The sequence below is a fragment of the Pecten maximus genome, chromosome 13 (assembly GCF_902652985.1).
Source record: "Pecten maximus chromosome 13, xPecMax1.1, whole genome shotgun sequence".
Lineage (NCBI taxonomy): Eukaryota > Metazoa > Mollusca > Bivalvia > Pectinida > Pectinidae > Pecten > Pecten maximus.
The window spans coordinates 8163747-8182395 of NC_047027.1; the positions used below are offsets into that span (position 1 = coordinate 8163747).

Sequence of the window (18649 nt, forward strand, 5' to 3'; positions counted from 1 at the left end):
GCTCCAGCGTTAGCCCCCCCCCCCCCCCCCCCACCCTCCTGTACGGATCCATCAAAGACATGCTGACAGACATAGTTGCCCCCCGTAAACACACTGTTGATCAGCAAAAAGTACACATAGGCGATCTCCAGAAGACCAATGATTCACTTCAAGCTCGGTGTGAGTACTTACAAAATGCTGTTGGAGACCTTGAGGGTCAAATCGAAGAGCTGGAACAGTATGGAAGGAGGAACTCGCTCCGATTCCACAATGTTCGCCTCAGTGGTGATGATGTAAATGATAGGGACTCGACCATTGTTGGTATCTGTAAGAACCACCTCAAGATCACCATCAGCGAGGACGACATATTCAGATCACACATTATCGGTACCCCCAGAGACAACAAGTACCAAGTTATTTGTAGATTTAAAAACTGGAAAATAAAAAACAACGCATTCCGTAGTAAGAAAGAGCTAAAGGGTAACTCCGATCGCTTGTTTATCACGGAAGATCTGACACGCGTTTGTCAAGGAATCATGAAGGACCTCTCTGCTGCTAAATCTTCGGGGGATATCCAGTCGTACTGGTCCAGCGATGAAAGGATCTTCATTAAGCGCGGTAGGGACGACAGGAAGATTCTCATTAAATCACGCGCACAAATGTATGATGTCCTTCCCTCACTCCGCACAGAGGACACACGTGCACGCGATCGCGAATGAACAGAATCCGAACTATTTCTGAACTGTCCAACTACATTTTCCGATAATTTTCTTGTTTTGATTTGCAATTGATATGCTTGGTTGTGTTTTTCTTCATAATTAAAAAAAATGCATGCTAGTTATTAAAGACTCTTGTAAACATATCAAAGTACTGAAAGTACTGAAGACACAAACGAAAACAAATTATTTTAACTGCTTTTGTTTAGTGGGGACATGGTAAACTTTGTATGGAACATCACCAATACCTGATTAGGACTAGGACAAAATATTGGCAGGGAAAGAAATTCATATCTACTTTTGATTGAAAGTGCGTCATGGCAGCTAATTGTCAGAATAGGTACTCAGGTAATCTTATTTGACATCTTCAATGGGTAAATGTATAGGTCCTAGATTACCTGCAAAATTAATGAGGCCTTTCTTTTCAAACTTTTGAGGATCCCATGCCTATAAGCGCTTCACAAATTGTCATTATCCTTAGCCATTGAAAAGATATTTATACATTTGATGAAGCGCCCCATCTAGCTACCAGCTTTTAGATAAGAGAGAGCTCAGGTTAAAAACACTTCTGTGATTGGTTTAGGATTTTATCGTGTGTGTGAGCCCTGGTTTGAATGATGTTATGTCAAGGTTTTGAATGATATTTTGTGGCAGATTGTTCTATACCTTCAGTACCTTCTGTAAAATAGCGATAACAAACTTCAATTGTCAAAATCCAAGATGGCTGCCTGTCGGCTATGTTATTTTCCGATTAGTCTCAAAATGAAATATGCATACCTTGGCACCAAAGGGAACCTACATATGAAATTTGAGAAAGATCCCTTCAGCACTTTCTGTGAAATAGCGATAACAAATTTCAATTGTCAAAATCCAAGATGATTGCCTGTTGGCCATGTTGTTTTCAGATTGGTCCAAAAATGCAATATGCATAACTAGGCACCAAGAGGAACCTACATGAAATTTGAGAAAGATCCCTTCAGTGCTTTCTTAGAAATAGCGATAACAAACTTCAATTGTCAAAATCCAAGATGGCTGCCTGTCGGCCATATTGTTTTCCGATTGGTCCCAAAATGCAATATGCATAACTACCAACCGATGGGAACCTACATATGAAATTTGAGAAAGATCCCTTCAGTGCTTTCGGAGAAATAGCGATAACAAACTTCAATTATCAAAATCCAAGAGGGCTGCCTGTCGGCCATGTTGTTTTCCGATTGGTCTCAAAATTCAATATGCATAACTACCCACCAAGGGGGAACCTACATATCAAATTTGAGAAAGATCCCTTCAGCACTTTCCGAGAAATAGCGATAACAAACTTCAATTGTCAAAATCCAAGATGACTGCCTGTTGGCCATGTTGTTTTCAGATTGGTCCAAAAATGCAATATGCATAACTAGGCACCAAGAGGAACCTACATATGAAATTTGAGAAAGATCCCTTCAGTGCTTTCTTAGAAATAGCGATAACAAACTTCAATTGTCAAAATCCAAGATGGCTGCCTGTCGGCCATATTGTTTTCCGATTGGTCTCAAAATACAATATGCATAACTAGAAACCAAGATGGAAACCTATATATGAAATTTGAGAAGATCCCTTCAGTACTTTGAGAAATAGCGATAACAAGAATTGTTTACAGATGGAGGGACGGACGGACCACGGACGCAGGGCGATTTGAATAGCCCATCATCTGATGATGGTGGGCTAATAACACCTGGGTCTGATAAACAGACTCTGGAGGCCTAGAATGCGGATGTAGACAGGGCAGGGTATACCATCACGACGGGCACATTAAACTAAAGATTATATTCAAAACTTAGAATCGCATGCTCATATCAGCTCAGACTTGTGACAGTTTCTTAATCGCTCATTAGAGTGAACATGATTTTCATATAGCACTCTACGTTATATGTTTACACTCCATACTGCGTAGCTACAAATAATCTATACAACAAAAACACATTCATTCACATGTACAGTTCAAATCAATTTGAGGTGGAATTTTGTTTTTCACTTATGTACATTGCATCAAATATTCTCCGCAATAGTATACTGTATGTACCATATACATAACTGTAACTGCATGATACATATGTATATGTATGATATATATATGATGTTAATTAATGTTAATTATATGCTGATGATACATCTTTGTATGCAGTAAATAATGACAATTCTGTTGAATTGGCACAAAAATTAAATGGAGACTTGAATAATATTGGGCTAATAAATAAAACAGAATCTGTAATTTTCTCTAATAAACATTATATCAATCATCCTAATATTTATTTTTATAATGAACCTGTGAAGACTGAAAGAATACATAAACATCTTGGCCTAACATTCAGTGATGATGCCAAATGGAATGACTATATTCATAATATTTATCAAAAGGCTCACCAAAGACTTAATATTTTAAAATTAATGAAAAATAAACTGTCTGCATATCTGACAACGGTGAAAATATTCAAATATGCTACTATAAAACAATATTTGAATATTGTGTGTCATATTCATCGTATGGCGGGATATGAAGATCCCCTGAAAGGCGACTATCATATTAATCAAGAGTTACTAGGTGTTAAACGTGTCCATACGTATATGTATTAAATGTGTGAAGGTTATTAAATAGCTAAGATTCATGGTTTTTAGTGATAATAGTGATCCTTAATTGTTTCAGGGTGAGATTTACAAAATGTACATAAGTTATTGTCTATTTTTTTAATTTTGAATAAAAATGTTTTTGTAGTTAGAACCTGTGTTTAATTCTAAATTGTAGCCATTGAAGTTTGGAACTAGTACAGATGTTAAAAGGATATTTGTATATTTGTTTCCATTTGTCTTCATCAATATTGAAATTTTGATTCCATTTGTTTTGAGCAATAAGTTTACTTACATTTTTTATCAAAGCATTCTATATTTCTTGAGCACTTTTTTTTACATCTTAAAATTAATTTCAGATTTACGGGTATATTGGGTAGTATAATATTTTTCTCTACGTTTAAAGTTTTTTTTTTCTGATCAATTGGTAAATGGCAGTTTTTATACTCTGATAGTTTAAAAAATTGATAGGAATGTTATGATGTTATGAATAAAGTATATACCTTTTTTAAACCATGCTCTAATGAAAATTGTTTTTTATCTATTTTGATTTCACTATTATACCATATTGGATTTTCAAGAATGTTTGTTTTACATATATTGCTTGTATTAAGATTCTTACTCCAGGCAACTAAAACATCTTTCCAAAATGTATTCTTACAATATAAATTTTTTGATTCCTTCTTTAAATATTCAATTCCAAAATTTGCTTATTTCTGTTGATCTAATAATGATTCTAGAACAATATCCCAATTTCCTACTTCATTATATATACGTCTGACCAAAGTTGCTTTAAGAGCGGTTATGAAAGATTTTAAATGAAGCATCTTAAGCCACCCTTCTTAATGTTTTTTTTTTTTGATAATTATGTCTCTTTTAATATCTTTGAATATTGTTTAAACCATAAATATATCTATGTATGGCGATGTTTAGTTTTATTGCGTAATAAATATGTCCGCAATACATCATGTTTGTGGTCATATAATACGCTTTAAGACAGAACCGTGTCCGTACATTATATATTAAAAAATAAATTGTATTATATATATATGTAAATTTAAAGTATACGTGCTAATAGGTTTTATTTTGTGCTTATTTTCAGTAATCACACGGGAGATGTATCGCGCGACGTTGCGTGGTGAGGAAGGTGCCATCATCGCATGGTACTGTAGTGGATGCGACATTCCGGTAAGTTTAAGCAAGAGCATTACATTGCAAACTCATCACAATTCCACATAGATATTTAAGAAATATGAAAAAGTTTTGTTAAGTAATATCAATAAAAACTATACATCAATTTAAAAAATATCAGTCTCAAGAAAGTAAAAAATTCAACGGTATATTAAATACATGAATATTCATTCTCATTTGTGATACAGAAGATTTTGCTTGACGAGTCCACCGATGCTGCATTGGAATCGACGATGGTGTACGCCGAGGATACCCCACCTGTCCTGGAGCTATCCGCCGTGCCCGTGGCCCCTTTGCGGTGCCCTAGCGACACCCCTCCTCTACTCGAGGCGTCGGTGACTGTTGACTTGGTAAGTTGGAAAAGCATGTCCATCAAAATTAAAACAAAATAACCCTTTGTAACCATGTTAAGCTCAACATGTTATCAAGTATTAAGTCTATTATTATTATCATAACTATAACCATTATCATTTGACCAATGTTTTCTGTTTCCTTTTTAGAGCATGCCCCCGTTCTGGAGATGTCTGTTCTGGAGGCCACACCCGACCGTTTCGACGAGGAGCCCCCTGTCCTGGAGATGTCGACGCCACGCCGACGAACTTGACGTTTGCCGTTCCCGACCGCGATTTCTCGAGGTAAGTAAGTATAATGACAAATAATTTCAAACAATTTGAACAGAATTTAACAATTATAATTGAAATTTATATCTGTATTTTCTATATGACAGTATACAATGTTCCCGACGGATATTTCTGTTATACAACTGTACAAACAAGTTCAAACAATTTGAACAGAATTTAACATAAGGTGCATAATTGAATATTATATATGTATTTTCTATATGAAAGTATACTGTTTACAGGAACTTTGACCTGTCGCCAGTCCGGATGATGAACTCGACGTTTGTTGACCATTCCACAACCATGCTTGTCCGTGTCAAGAAACAGGTAGTTAACTGACTGAATGTTTATCACATTTGTGAAGGAGATAATTGTCATATAGACAGTCTTACCGTTGAACGAGTAACGATATTATCAATATTATACATTGAATTTAAAATAGTTCTAATCATTGGTTCAGATCTGAGAAGATGCCAACGCTCAGCCGTTCACATCTGCGCAGACGATAGTGGAGGAGAAGCTGCAGGCCTACGTTGACGACGACGACTTCGACTTGCCGAAGCCCGCCAACCTGATCCGGTTTGCCAACCGATGTCGGCAGCACATTCGCCCCGCAGAGCCGGTGGACCTGGACTTTGAGGTATTAACTATATGAAGATAAAGGCCAAAATGGCATGGTAGAATATTACGACGTACATTTCTTAAAGTTGTTAAAGCCATGTAAACTATTCTGTATTAACGTGAAATGTTATTTTGAATGCTTAAAATTATGGCAGCAACCGTCATCTGATGTTTGCGACACCAACTCAGCTTCGGCTTCTTCAGCAGGCAAGACGATGGTACTGCGACGGGACCTTGAAGATCCGCCTGGAGCCGTTCCAGCAGCTTTGGACGATCCACGCCTTCCTGCAGCAGGACGGATGTACGAAGCAGGTCCCTCTGTGCTTCGTTCTGATGTCACGCCGGACAGCTGAGGATTACGAAGTAGTAAGTAATGACAATATCAGTAAATTTATAACAGAAGATAGATACAGCATTTTCCCGAAGAGCGTCACAAGACTTGAAAGCGATAATTTGGAATTTCAGTTGCAATGTTAATAATTCTTTTTTATAAGTATGTAGTATTCATTATATTATCTCATTTCACAGGTTCTGCGACACCTACTCACCTGTTTTGAATCCTCACCAGAGGTAGAAGGCTTCATGCTGGACTTCGAGGCTGGTACGTATATGAACTGATCGATATAATTATTTGATATCATCAAAATGCACCAGCACTACAACACCTTAAACACGCCTGCAAATAGAATAAAAGTGTAGTGGCTCTAGGAGAGTGTGGCCTAGACCGGACCATACCCATCTCGAGATGTTCGCGTCAGGAGGAGGTCTTTGCTAAACTCCTGAGGATGGCTCGGCCTGATCAACCCCTAGTGCTACTCTTAAGAGGAGTCAAGGGAGATAGCCATGGCACGGATGTGTACACATCCGCTCTGGGTATGGTGGAGGATGTATGCTCCAGTGAGCAGAGGATTCATGTTCACTGTTTCATGGGAAAGAGCGATATTGTCAGGGCGTGGCTGCGGAAGTTTCCGAACACGTATTTCGGTGTAACTGCTGCTGTCCGCGTTTTCGACAACCCGCAACTGGAAGGACTCAAGGCCATCCCGTGGAACAGGTTGCTGCTAGAGACCGATTCTCCCTACTTTCCCCCTGGGAAGGCACGGGTTAGTACACCAGCGTACATTGGGGAGACAGCGGCTGTAGTAGCAGCACATCTGGACGCTCGGACACCCGAAATCCTGGAGTGTGCGACCGCCAATGCCCGAGAGCTGTACAAGTTATAGGGACCGTGAACTTTCATGACGCTAGTCCTTGCGAGCTGAAAGTTTCACTTGTTATTGTTATGTTGTGAACTGTTCATAATTTATCAAAATATGTGTGGCCACATTTTCCGGGACCTTCTTTGGAGCAAGGAACTTTTCTGCGAAGGTGTGTGCTTTGCTCTCGGTATGGAGGAGCATGAAAACGGGGAGGAGTGTAGTGAAACTGGGACTAGTCCGCCAGAGTTGTTTCCTTGTCGGGATTCCGTAGTCATTCGGGCAACATCGGGTGTCTCCGTGGTTCTGACAGGACGGCGATGAGTTTTGTGTTTGCATCCAACCAACCCAGACGTGCTCGTCTTTACTGAGATACATTGTGAACCATATCTGCTCACCAGTCTACTTACACCATTTGGTGCGTATATATTTATATTCAGTGACCATATATTGTGCTTGATAACACGTGAGTTCACTATACATCGATTACCGCATCATTATTTCTACTAGTAATTTTCCCACAATTCCATTTCCTGTCGCGCATGCGTGGTATAACGTAGGGCAGCCCATCCCTACATTCACACATATGACCTGCATGACCCTACAGGTGTAATGTTTCGATGTTGTGTCAAAATGCTGGAGGTAAACAGCTTGACAGTTTAATGATCATTATCAGCAGGTTCATTACAATATAAAACATTCGAAATGCCAGCACATTGTTGTTACGGCTGTAACAGCCGACAGGAAAAAGGCTCCACACTGAAGTTTTTCAGAATCCCTAAAGATGCAGACTTACAGGCAATGTGGGTTTCGGCAATAAAGAGAGAAAACTGGACGCCAACAGAGCACACTAGAATATGTTGCAAACACTTTATCAAAGGTAGGTTTTATAATGTCAATCAAAATGCTGGCAAAAACAGGAATTTGTTTTTCGTGCAAAGCAAGTTTAATTAGATCTATGAACCTAAACTAAAATTGATGTAGGCCTACATGTAGTGTACACCTGCGTTCCAATGAAGACATGTGCATAACACATATTTGTTACTAGGATAATAATGATTTTACGTGTGTCTTGACTGCCATTTTATTACATATTTCAAACCAGATAAAATAGTGCTTGTACACTTATAAATAGATATACCACAAAAAGTGTAAAATAGTGTAAATTTGCAGTTTTAAAGCATGTTTTGCTTGGCAGTCAACAATGTCGTTGCATTTAATTCCGATATGGCTCGGGAATCCAAAGTAATGTTATTTTGCATTTTTTTAAGATACGAGATATTCGAGGGACAAGGTTTTGCATGAGTATATTTTAGGGTCTCGTAATCGTAAACTCTGAAGGACAGACAGAGAGTCAGAACAAATAATTGCCTTTTTAATGCATCGATATGGTCGAGGGCCAAATCGATGGCACATGCTTCAGCAGAGAAAATGGAGGCGCCATCTGGTAGACGGATTGAAGAACAATGGTGATCGGTGTAGCATGCTGCTGAGACCTTCTCACCATCTTTTGAGCCATCAGTGTAGATCTGAACATGATCAGGAAAATCTGCAATGCACTCCCGAAAGGAAGATTTGTGCTATTCGGGTAATACACTCGACTTTGCCCTCTCATGTATCAGGTGATTCGACAAGCCATGGCGGTACATCCGATACGGTGTATTCGCCTATGTTGTCTAAGCTTATGTTAAGTTCATGAAGAAAATTCGAAATTCTAATGCCAAATGTTGGTAAGAGTTTTTGATTTTGAGTGAATATGTTTCGGTATTGCGGACTGACAACAAAATCAAAAGCCGTTTTTTTCGGGTTGGATTTCAATTGGGCGGCATATTGAAGCGCAAGTTTTTTCCTTCGGTCATTTGCCTCTACATAAAGGCTCTGCACCAAGTGCTAGACGTAATCTTTGATTATGGATAGAATCCAACATTTGCAGGTAAGAATTCCGTGCCGATCCATAAACGATGGACCCATAGTCGAGTTTTGATCGAACAAGTGCCCTATAAAGGCGCAAGAGCATTTCACGGTCCGTACCCCAGTCAGTATGGGGTAGTACGCGTAAAATATTCATTGCCTTTGAGCACTTATCCTTTAGGTGTTTAATATGTGGAACAAAGGAGAGTTTTGAATCGAAAATTAGTCCGAGGAATTTGGTCTGCTCGACAACTGGAATTTCGCTTCCATTTGATATTAGATCGGGATCATTATGTGGTTTTCGTTTTTGGCAGAAGTGCATGCAGACAGTTTTTGATCTGGAAAATGTGAAGCCGTTTTCATTTGCCCATAATTGTAGTTTGCCCAAACATTGTTGAAGTTGTCGTTCTATCGTGTGCATGTGCTTCGACCTATAGCAGATCAACAAGTCATCAACAAATAGAGACCCTTCAGTTGACTTACCGAGACATTTAGTTATACTGTTGATTTTCAGACCGAAAAGAGTTACGGAAAGGATCCCACCCTGAGGGACTCCCATTTCCTGTTTAGCTGTTTCAGAATACGTTGAGCCAACGCGAACCTTAAAATGTCTGTCAGATATGTAGTTTGAAATGAATTTAGGGAGATTCCCACGTACACCCAATTTCATGCAGGTCTTCCATAATACCATATTGCCATGTCGTATCGTATGCTTTCTCCAGATCGAAGAACACGGCAACAAGATGTTCCCTCTACCGGGCTCTCTGAACAATATTATAGTACACCTAAATGACCCTAGTTGTCGATGGGCCGTAAAACATAAACAAACAAACAATTATAGTACACACTAATTTTGCATCTGCTGAACGGAAGATGCGAAAGCATTACTGTAGTTAATGCGGTTCCTATAAATTAGTCATAATCATATCAGTATTACATCATTTCCTTCTTATAGTATATTTTTGTGTGTTACTTTCGAAGCTAAAAGCTAACCTGCTGTAGCCATACTATATGTTATCGTTGGGTTGACCTATATAGTAACTTCACTTCGGTTCCGATTGTGTAATTAATACACAACACTGCAAATTGCCGGTAATACGCCAAGTTACCTTGGATTCATATATTCGATGTAGAAGGTAGAAGTATTGAAGTGATGGGAAAGATTGACGAGTAAATATGGACTTCGAAACTTTCAATAGTGAAATGATATTGTATTGTGCTTAACAGACGATGATAAACAATTCCCGTCAGGTTGTAAACCTTTATTGTGTTTCAACCTAAAACAAACAATCAACTATAATAATTCGTGCAACCTAGCCGGGCGCTCATAGGCGGTACAGTATCAAACATAAACGCATTTAGTATCACGACAACAATAACCCAAAAACGTAAAGTTGCTTCATTTCAACATCTCAGAGTAGGAATTAACTTGCAGTTCAGTACATTGTCACATAATCTCCAAATGTACAAACACTCGCGCATTGACGGGTCCATTTTCCACAATGTCCGATAGATGTTGTAGGCCGTGTCGCGGCTTCCATGTTACATTAACCGGTTTCACTAAATGCCAACTTGGCAGTCATACCACAAGGCAGCGACAAGTTACGAGAAGAATAAACTGGTTATTTACAATACAGATATCATTTTGATATTTGGTGCAATACAAGAAATAGAATATTTTATTGATAATCTTTCATGATTAACTGCTAGACATTAGTTGTAGATGAGAAGTCGTGATAAACAAATAATTTAGTGTGCATTGCTTGCTTACTATGTCAATTTGATTCAAGTCATTTCGTCCCAATACGTAATGGATATACATATATATACATACTATGCCGAAATTGTTTGCTTCAGATGCATGCTGTGATGAAATGTTTTCCTTCGATGACATCGGCAAATGAACTGTTGGATTAGCCAATCAAATGACTACTTCCGGGAATTTTACGTGTCCGAATTACTATGACTGAAGTGCATAGCTAGTATAATCTGTCATATTTGTTTCAAGTCATTTCGTGCCACATCGCATATAGCTCTATATACATGCTGTGCCGAAATGGTTTGCTTCAGATGCAATTTGTGACGAAATGTTGTTTTGCTTCGACGACATCGCCAACTTGACCATTCACCCCGAAAGTGAAATATACACATATCGGAGGTCACCAGAACTTATGGGATGTTGTTAGATGTTCATGTAACGTAGTGAGAATGACCATCTAGATTGTAATTAGATTGGTGGGCTATTCAAATCGCCCTGCGTCTGTGGTTTGCTTTGGTTTGGTTTGGTTTATTTTGTTAGCGTCTGTGGTCCTCCGTCCGTAAACAATTCTTGTTATCGCTATTTCTCACAAAGTACTGAATGGATCTTTCTCAAATTTCATATGTAGGTTCCTCTTGGTGCTTAGTAATGCATATTGCATTTCGAGATCAATCGGAAAACATGGCCGACAGGCAGTCATCTTGGATTTTGACAATAGAAGTTTCTACTCGCTATTTCTCATAAAGTACTGAGGGGATCTTTCTCAAACTTTTTTAACGTCAGGGTGCCTTTGGCACCTGCCGTTATAGGCGTGGTGGGAAAATGTTGTTACTGATAGATCTGTTCCGGCTAACTATTCCTCTTTTCTGTCATACAAATAATATACATCCGCAGCCTAATATAGTTCCTATTTTGATAGCAATGATTGACACAATTTAAGTGATGTAAACCGTGTTTACTGTAATTATTTAAAATGAAATGTTAATGTTTGGTGTTCTAGACTATTTTAAAGTATAATTATTAACCTTTTTCCTCGTCAGTATATGCAATTTTGTTGGCGTAGGATTACGTAGTTCTGTCTCGATACTACCTTGAAAACGAAAGTAGAAAATCAGTTTGATCGTCGTGGAAATGTACATGCATTCACAGAGAAACTATCCACATCTGTTCATCCCGAGTTCATATACAGGAACATTTGATAGCTTAAAACCAATCCTATTTACGTAGTCAAATGCACCCGAGCATTCCACGAGATAACTTCAGCTGTCACGTGACTCTTCACGACACTAGTCAGCCAAAATGGCGGTTATGTCTACTGTAACTAAACCAACGACCGTTCGCAGTTTCATATTCATTAGTAAGTCGCTAGAATACACAAGAAATATGACCAGGAATTGAGGGCAAGTTGTAACAAACTATATTGCCGTTTTTCGTGAGGATTTTATCAAATAAGGTTATTATTTGTTGTTTGAAAAGAATCTAATGATTATCATCCGTGACTGATGTACTGGCGTAGAACGAATATTCATACCCTGCCTACACTAGTATACTGCTCTCCAGCAGGATCTGTCAGAAATTGTCCGTCCGTCGTCCAGAGCTACGTTATCGCAGCTAGTATTGGCGGTGTCAAAACTAGATATGTCTCGTCGGACAACGCTACCGCAATTTTCTAACAGTTAAAATGTGTTATTTAAGGGGTTATAAAATAGATGTTTGATAGGCCTTATTAATAACGTATAGTATAAATAAAATAAAAAAACTTCGGCTGTGTACATCTTGGATTTTATCTTGAGTTGTAGTTACTTGACAACATGTTCTGTTAATAGACCGATTTGTCGCTCAGTTGATTCTTTTTTCAAAGTTTACAAGCAGCTTTACTGATTCAGGAGTATATCAATAATCTTCCACAAGCATTAAAGAAATGGGGAAAGAACTATACTCAGCTATTGTAAAGCTGTCAGCTGATATATATGTTATACATGTTTTCTTGAATATATATAGAATATAGAATAGCAATACAAGGGCCAGATGAAGACATTTCATCTGATACAAATGTAACTCTGACTATAAAATCCAATTTTAAATTTCTTATAATATGACCTCAGACCCTGACCTTTCTCAGGGCCTTTGGCCCTTTGATTGTAGGTTCCCTTTGGTCTGTAGTTCTGCATATTGCATCTTGTCACTATATATAACCACACGCTTGTCCCTCAATAGTTCGCCCCATTGATATGTTCCATTATGTAGCATGTGGAGTCCATTAACCAGTTAACATGAAAATAATCCCCCATGAAGTAACCACCACCGCCTTCTGTGCAAGCATCTGTTTGAAGGGAGACATCTTGCGAGTCCTGGATAATATTAGTACCATTGAAGTGCTCCATGAAAGAGTCCCTACATTTAAGACCATTGAAACATTCACTATCCAACAATGAACGATGCTTGTAGCTCTGTAGGCTATCTACAGAAATAAGTATCCGGAGAAAAGTTATACACCACCACATACAACTTGGGAAGCTCAATTAAGCTTGCCAATAAGTACATCCAATTGTTTTTTTTAATAAATTTCTTCTTCCTAATGTCTCCCTTGACAATGCCTCATTTTTGACCTTTAGTTGAGCGTTCGCCCCTGTGAGGAAGGCTTTGGGTTCTGTCACCTGGCCGAGACCTACCAGAGTCTTTAAAACAGATAGTTTATAGCTCCTGCTAAGCGCTTACCATATTTGGAGTTGGACGACTGGTTGGCCCGTTGTCATAACGTGACCGGGTGGGGTGTGCTGCTGGGTGTCTTTGGCAGTATGCTTCACTGAGGTAGCACTATAAATCGGCAAAAGTTCCGGCCTATCACAAGGAGACTTTCATATGTAGGTTCCCCTTGATCCTTAGTTATGCATATTCCATTTTGAGACTAATCGGAAAAACAACATGGCCGACAGGCAGCCATCTTGGATTTTGACAATTGAAGTTTGTTATCGCTATTTCTCAGAAAGTACTGAAGGAATCTTTCTCAAATTCCATATATAGGTTCCCCTTGGTGCCTAAATCTTAAATTTTATATAAAGGTTTTCCTTGTTGAAAAGTACTAGAGGCTTCTTCTGAATTTACACAGATTGGTAAGACTTAGAAGAAGAGAAAAGATCAATCTGACATGGAACCTATAAAGAACATTCAATGGTGGGCGCCAAGATCCCTCTGGGATCTCTTGTTAAAGACTCTGGTATGTCTCGGCTAGGGGACAGAATCCAAAGCCTTCCTCACAGGGGCGAACGCTCAACTAAAGGCCAAAAGTGAGGCATTGTCAAGGAAGACATTAAGGTACTGTCCCACTGTAACGTCTAGCGATTCCGTCTGAGAAACGGACGCGGACGTTTATCGGACGTTGTTATGCGTTTCTCAGCTGGTTTTCAGCTGGTTTACAGACGTATATAGACGTTCATAGACGTTGACAGACGGAGCTGGCCGTTTTAGACTTTGGACATGTTCAAAGTTTCCAACGTCCAGCTAACGATCGCGATGGACGGTTCTCAAACGTTACTCACACGTTTGTTGGCCGTTTTCACCGTTATTCAGACGGAACATTACCGGTGTTTAGACTGTACACGGCCGTTAGGCAGACGGATCAGTTCGTCTACCTACAGCCAATGAACGCATTAAACGTCCATGGAACGGTTAAACCGACAAGAAAACAGCCGAATAACGTCAAAGAAACGTCCACTCAACGAACACTCGACCGCCCGAAGACCGTTTAAGTAACGGTAGAAACGGATGGATACGGATTGAGGAACGTCTATTAACGTCTAATAAAGTCTAAATAACGGTCGAAACGAACGTAAAACGTTTGAGAAACGACTTGACAACGATTAAGATTGGCGGGTTCTAGCTGACAAAGTTTTGGGCCTGCATACTCTTCATTTACTCATCCGCTTTCAATCGGAATGGATGACTATTCAGATGAGGTGGCACTTATGCAGGCACAGCTTGATGTGCAAGTTGCCAGAATAAATCTTCATACATATGCTGTTCAAAGACAAAGGGCAAGGCTCAGACAGCAGAAGAAGCGAAGGCGCAGATTCTGGTTTCGCCCATGGCTTGGCATCGAGAGGCGGAGGAGTTTTGGTCTTTACGACCAGTTGATGGTCGAGCTGCGAGCTGAAGATCACAATTCCTTCTGCAATTTCATGCGGATGCCACCGGATATGTTCAGTGAGATCCTTCGCAGAGTCGGACCAAGAATCACCAAGAAGCATACATGGTTCAGGGCCCCTATTGAGCCTGGAATGAAGTTAGCTATAACACTTCGACATTTGGCATCAGGGGCCAAGTATATGGACATGCGCTACGGATGGAGGGTTCCGCATAACACAATCTCAAAAATTGTGAGAGAGGTAATTATGAAAACAATTGTGCTGATTTTGATCTTGCTTTTCCATGTTCTAATATAATGTACTTACCATGCCTTGCATTCTTGTACTTAAAGGTTTGTGGGGCGATCGTGGATGAGTACATGAACGAAGTGATGGCAGTGCCAACATCACCTGAAGAGTGGAGGGTCATCGCAGATGGCTTTCGCACAAAATGGAACTTCCCTCACACGCTTGGTGCATTGGATGGTAAACATGTTGCAGTTCGGTGTCCACCAAAGTCTGGTTCAACGTACTTCAATTACAAGAAGTTTTTTTCCATAGTGTTGCTAGCTCTGGAAGATGCGGATTACAAGATCATCTGGGCCGACATTGGAGGTCGTGGGGCAGCATCAGATGCCCAGATCTGGAACGATTCCGATTTGAAAGAGGCAACAGAGTCTGGAGAAATCAATCATCCCCCGCCAGATCCTCTCCCAAATGACACTCAGTCCGTCGATTGGTTCTATATAGGTGTGTATTGTTATAAGCATTTGTGTCGTATTGGAATAAAATTGTACAAGTTTCCCTTGATTGTTAATTGTATACAGAACAGTTATGTGATCATTATGTTCAATTGCCGTCTTTTTAAGGTGATGATGTGTTCGGTTTACGCAACTTCATGCAGAAACCGTTTTCCCAAAGAAGAAGAACGTATCTTCAACTACCGGCTGTCGAGGGCTCGCAGGGTGTCAGAAAATGCGTTTGGGATCCTTGCAAACAGATTTCAGGTTATGCTGACCACAATGCAGCATGACCCTGCGACTGTGCGTCTGATCACTACTACTTGTATCGTGCTTCACAACCTCATGAGGACAAGATACCCGACAATGCAAAACCAGCTTGTTGACCGAGAGGATGCCAACCACCAGCTCATCCCCGGAGCATGGAGACAGGACCGCCATATGGAAGACTGTGTCACTGTCCAGGGGCCAAACACAGGCAACAAGGAGGGCAAGCGGCTGCGCAATCTCATCAAACACTGGGTAAACTCTGATGCAGGAGAAGTGTCATGGCAGGACAACATGATTTAAAGGACATATTTCCCATTATATTGCTAATTGTGAAAAGTAGTATTATTGAAATAAAAAATACAAAGCCTGCCAAAATAAGAAAGTAGTTTTTTCTTTATCTACACTCCACCCCATACACAAACAACATCAAAGATACAAGCAAATAATTGTAATTTTAATGCAAATTATTTAACTGTTATTTACAGATATTTCAACAAAGTCCAGAATGTAATATGTTCTTGCTTATAATCACACATTAATAAATGTCTGTATCATTTGACTGTCTTTACTTGCTGCTACATTCATCTGACTCTTTCTCTGAGTCTGATCATTGGGCGCCGTTAGCGGAAGCCTTATGGGTCAAGCCTGATGTTAGACGTGTCTCTGTCACCACGCTCAATATTCGATAGCCCAGAGATAGTCAGGTCTTCCTTAAAAAGAGAAAGAAATCAAACTCATAACTGAATCTTAAATATACTTTATAGAATTATTATAAAGTTGAAGGATTACTGCCAGAATTTTCTAAAAATATAAAAGCTTTCGAAATTCATGTACAAAAGATATTAATAAAATATACTGTTGTGACAATTACAAAAAGATATTTTATGAAGTTTACGTTCAACAAATATTTTAGTCTTACCTGTGAGGATCGGGTTGAAGATGGCGTGCGGATCATGTACATACTGTCAAGAGCTGCGACGAGTGGTGACGAACAATTGGTTGATATCGGTGCAGTCATATCCGTTAGTGTTGTGGTCGTGGACGCAGGTCTAGCCAAGTGTTGCAGCGTGTGTGGAACTAACGAGGTAGATCCAGACTGAGAGGGACCACCAGCTGCAGCAGAAGAGTATGAGTTAGGCATGAAGTCCATCGATTGACTTCCCCATACTGAAGTGGCTTGCATCTGTGGTGTAGGCTGTCTCCACTGGTGGGGTTGAGGCTGCCACTGGGCGGACTCTGACGACCCTGGGTACCAATGATGCTGCGCGGTGTGAGGCTGGCTCCTCTGCTGATGCTGTCTCTTGACCTTCCATCTGGCCTGCCAGTCCATAAAGACCGTCTGAAAGTCGTCAAAGGCATCCTCAGTACTCTTGCAGACTACTTTGCTAACCTTGAAAACAAGAAAATGGAAATACAATTTTTACAATAATATGATAAAAATGAATGTCTCCAAAGCCACAGCATGTTTGATACTAGAATTGAATGAATTCCGTTAACAGTTATATTTCTAAATATTTCCGAATCAATAAAAATACCAATTTATATTCTCACATATTTCATGTAGGCAGTCCGCTCGTCGTCCGGCTCCCTCTGTTGCAGGGTAGTAAGTCGCGTCTGGGACTCAACAAGTTCCTTGCGTAAGACTTCAAGGTACTGGTCGTCAGCCTCCTCCTGAGACCCTCGCTGACGCTTACTGCTCCTGCTACTGTTGCTGCTAGTCGAGTCCTGGTCAATGTCCTTGAGGGACCTCCTTCGTTCAGTTGCAAGTCGCTCAGCCTCTTCGAGGTTCCCAGACTCGATAGCATCCTTTGCCGCAGCTGAGGACTGCACCTGGGATGAGATAAAATGTAAACATCCTAAGTATTTCACTTTTCACAACATTCAGACAATAATTTCAATATAATCAATTCATGTCCAAAAATATATTTTTACAAAAAATGTACTCACACTATGCAACGGATGTCGCCGATGACGGATCCTTTCCTTCAGGAACTGAAACTGTCCCATAACCCACTGTTCCCTGTCAGTGAACGTTTGTGCTCCGTCCCCCGATTGCACACGTAGGAGCTTGGTATTGAAATCACGCAGGTCCGTATACCATGTCTTGAGAAACTGGACTGAACATAGAAAAAATAGTAAAAATAAATTCATTCAGCAATTCAAACAAAACGCGTTTTCAAATAAAAATGAACAACCGTATTACATTATGCACAGTGTCAAAATGTTCACAAAATTCACAAAATTACCTTCATAACCAAGCTCCTCGGCTTTCTCGGACCACAGTCATTTTTCTCTCATACCTCGCCATGTTGGATAGAGTTTGCCCATGTACGATAGCTATGTAAGATAAATGTGTTCACATCCGACAGTCCTTATCGTCGGTGTCGGTTTTGAAACGTTGGACTTAACTATAAAAATACATACATTCTTAGATAAATATATATCATATCAGCAGTAAATCAATAGGGCTACACGGTTAAACGATTAGACATTTCATCTGAGCGAACATATAACTCCGTTACTGTAACAAACAGACTACGCCTACAGGCCTGTTGTAGGCACAGTTACAGTACAATACAGACTTGCCTACCCGACAGATTTGTCATTTGTCATTAAAAACATGTAAACACACACAATCACCTGGCAATGACAGGAAGTAAAATAAAAGCCATACATCAAAAAAAAAAAAAAAAAAAAAAGTCAAACGTCACAACCTATGAAACAGTTCCGTTTGCGTCAGCAGGGGGCCCTGGAATTTGTTTACTCTACTGTACTGTCAGTAACTGTTAGACCTACTCAGTAACCAGTGTATTTGGAAGTTGGGAATTGGCTCTTAAATGAACGAACATTCGGTAAAAATGACCCCTCGATGTTCATATAAAAATATTTGTATAGAGTAACCATGAAAACTAACTGCC

General features: G+C 39.7%; 3 protein-coding genes across 3 annotated transcripts; 2 read left to right on the plus strand and 1 right to left on the minus strand.

Moving 5' to 3' along the window:
• Nucleotides 1–6516: 6516 nt before the first annotated feature.
• LOC117340394 (putative deoxyribonuclease TATDN2) lies at nt 6517–6954 on the plus strand. The gene has a single exon (XM_033902155.1). It carries the CDS (start codon nt 6517–6519, stop codon nt 6952–6954), a length of 438 nt encoding a protein of 145 aa, XP_033758046.1.
• Nucleotides 6955–14532: 7578 nt separating this feature from the next.
• Nucleotides 14533–16237, plus strand: LOC117340395. The gene is made up of 2 exons (XM_033902156.1): nt 14533–14982; nt 15075–16237. Exons 1-2 carry the CDS (start codon nt 14533–14535, stop codon nt 16029–16031), a joined length of 1407 nt encoding a protein of 468 aa, XP_033758047.1. The 3' UTR covers nt 16032–16237.
• LOC117340250 lies at nt 16225–18007 on the minus strand. The gene is made up of 4 exons (XM_033902009.1): nt 17679–18007; nt 17283–17561; nt 16651–17121; nt 16225–16441 (listed from the first exon to the last, which is right to left on the minus strand). Exons 1-4 carry the CDS (start codon nt 17880–17882, stop codon nt 16364–16366), a joined length of 1032 nt encoding a protein of 343 aa, XP_033757900.1. The 5' UTR covers nt 17883–18007; the 3' UTR covers nt 16225–16363.
• Between the last annotated feature and the right edge of the window lie 642 nt (nt 18008–18649).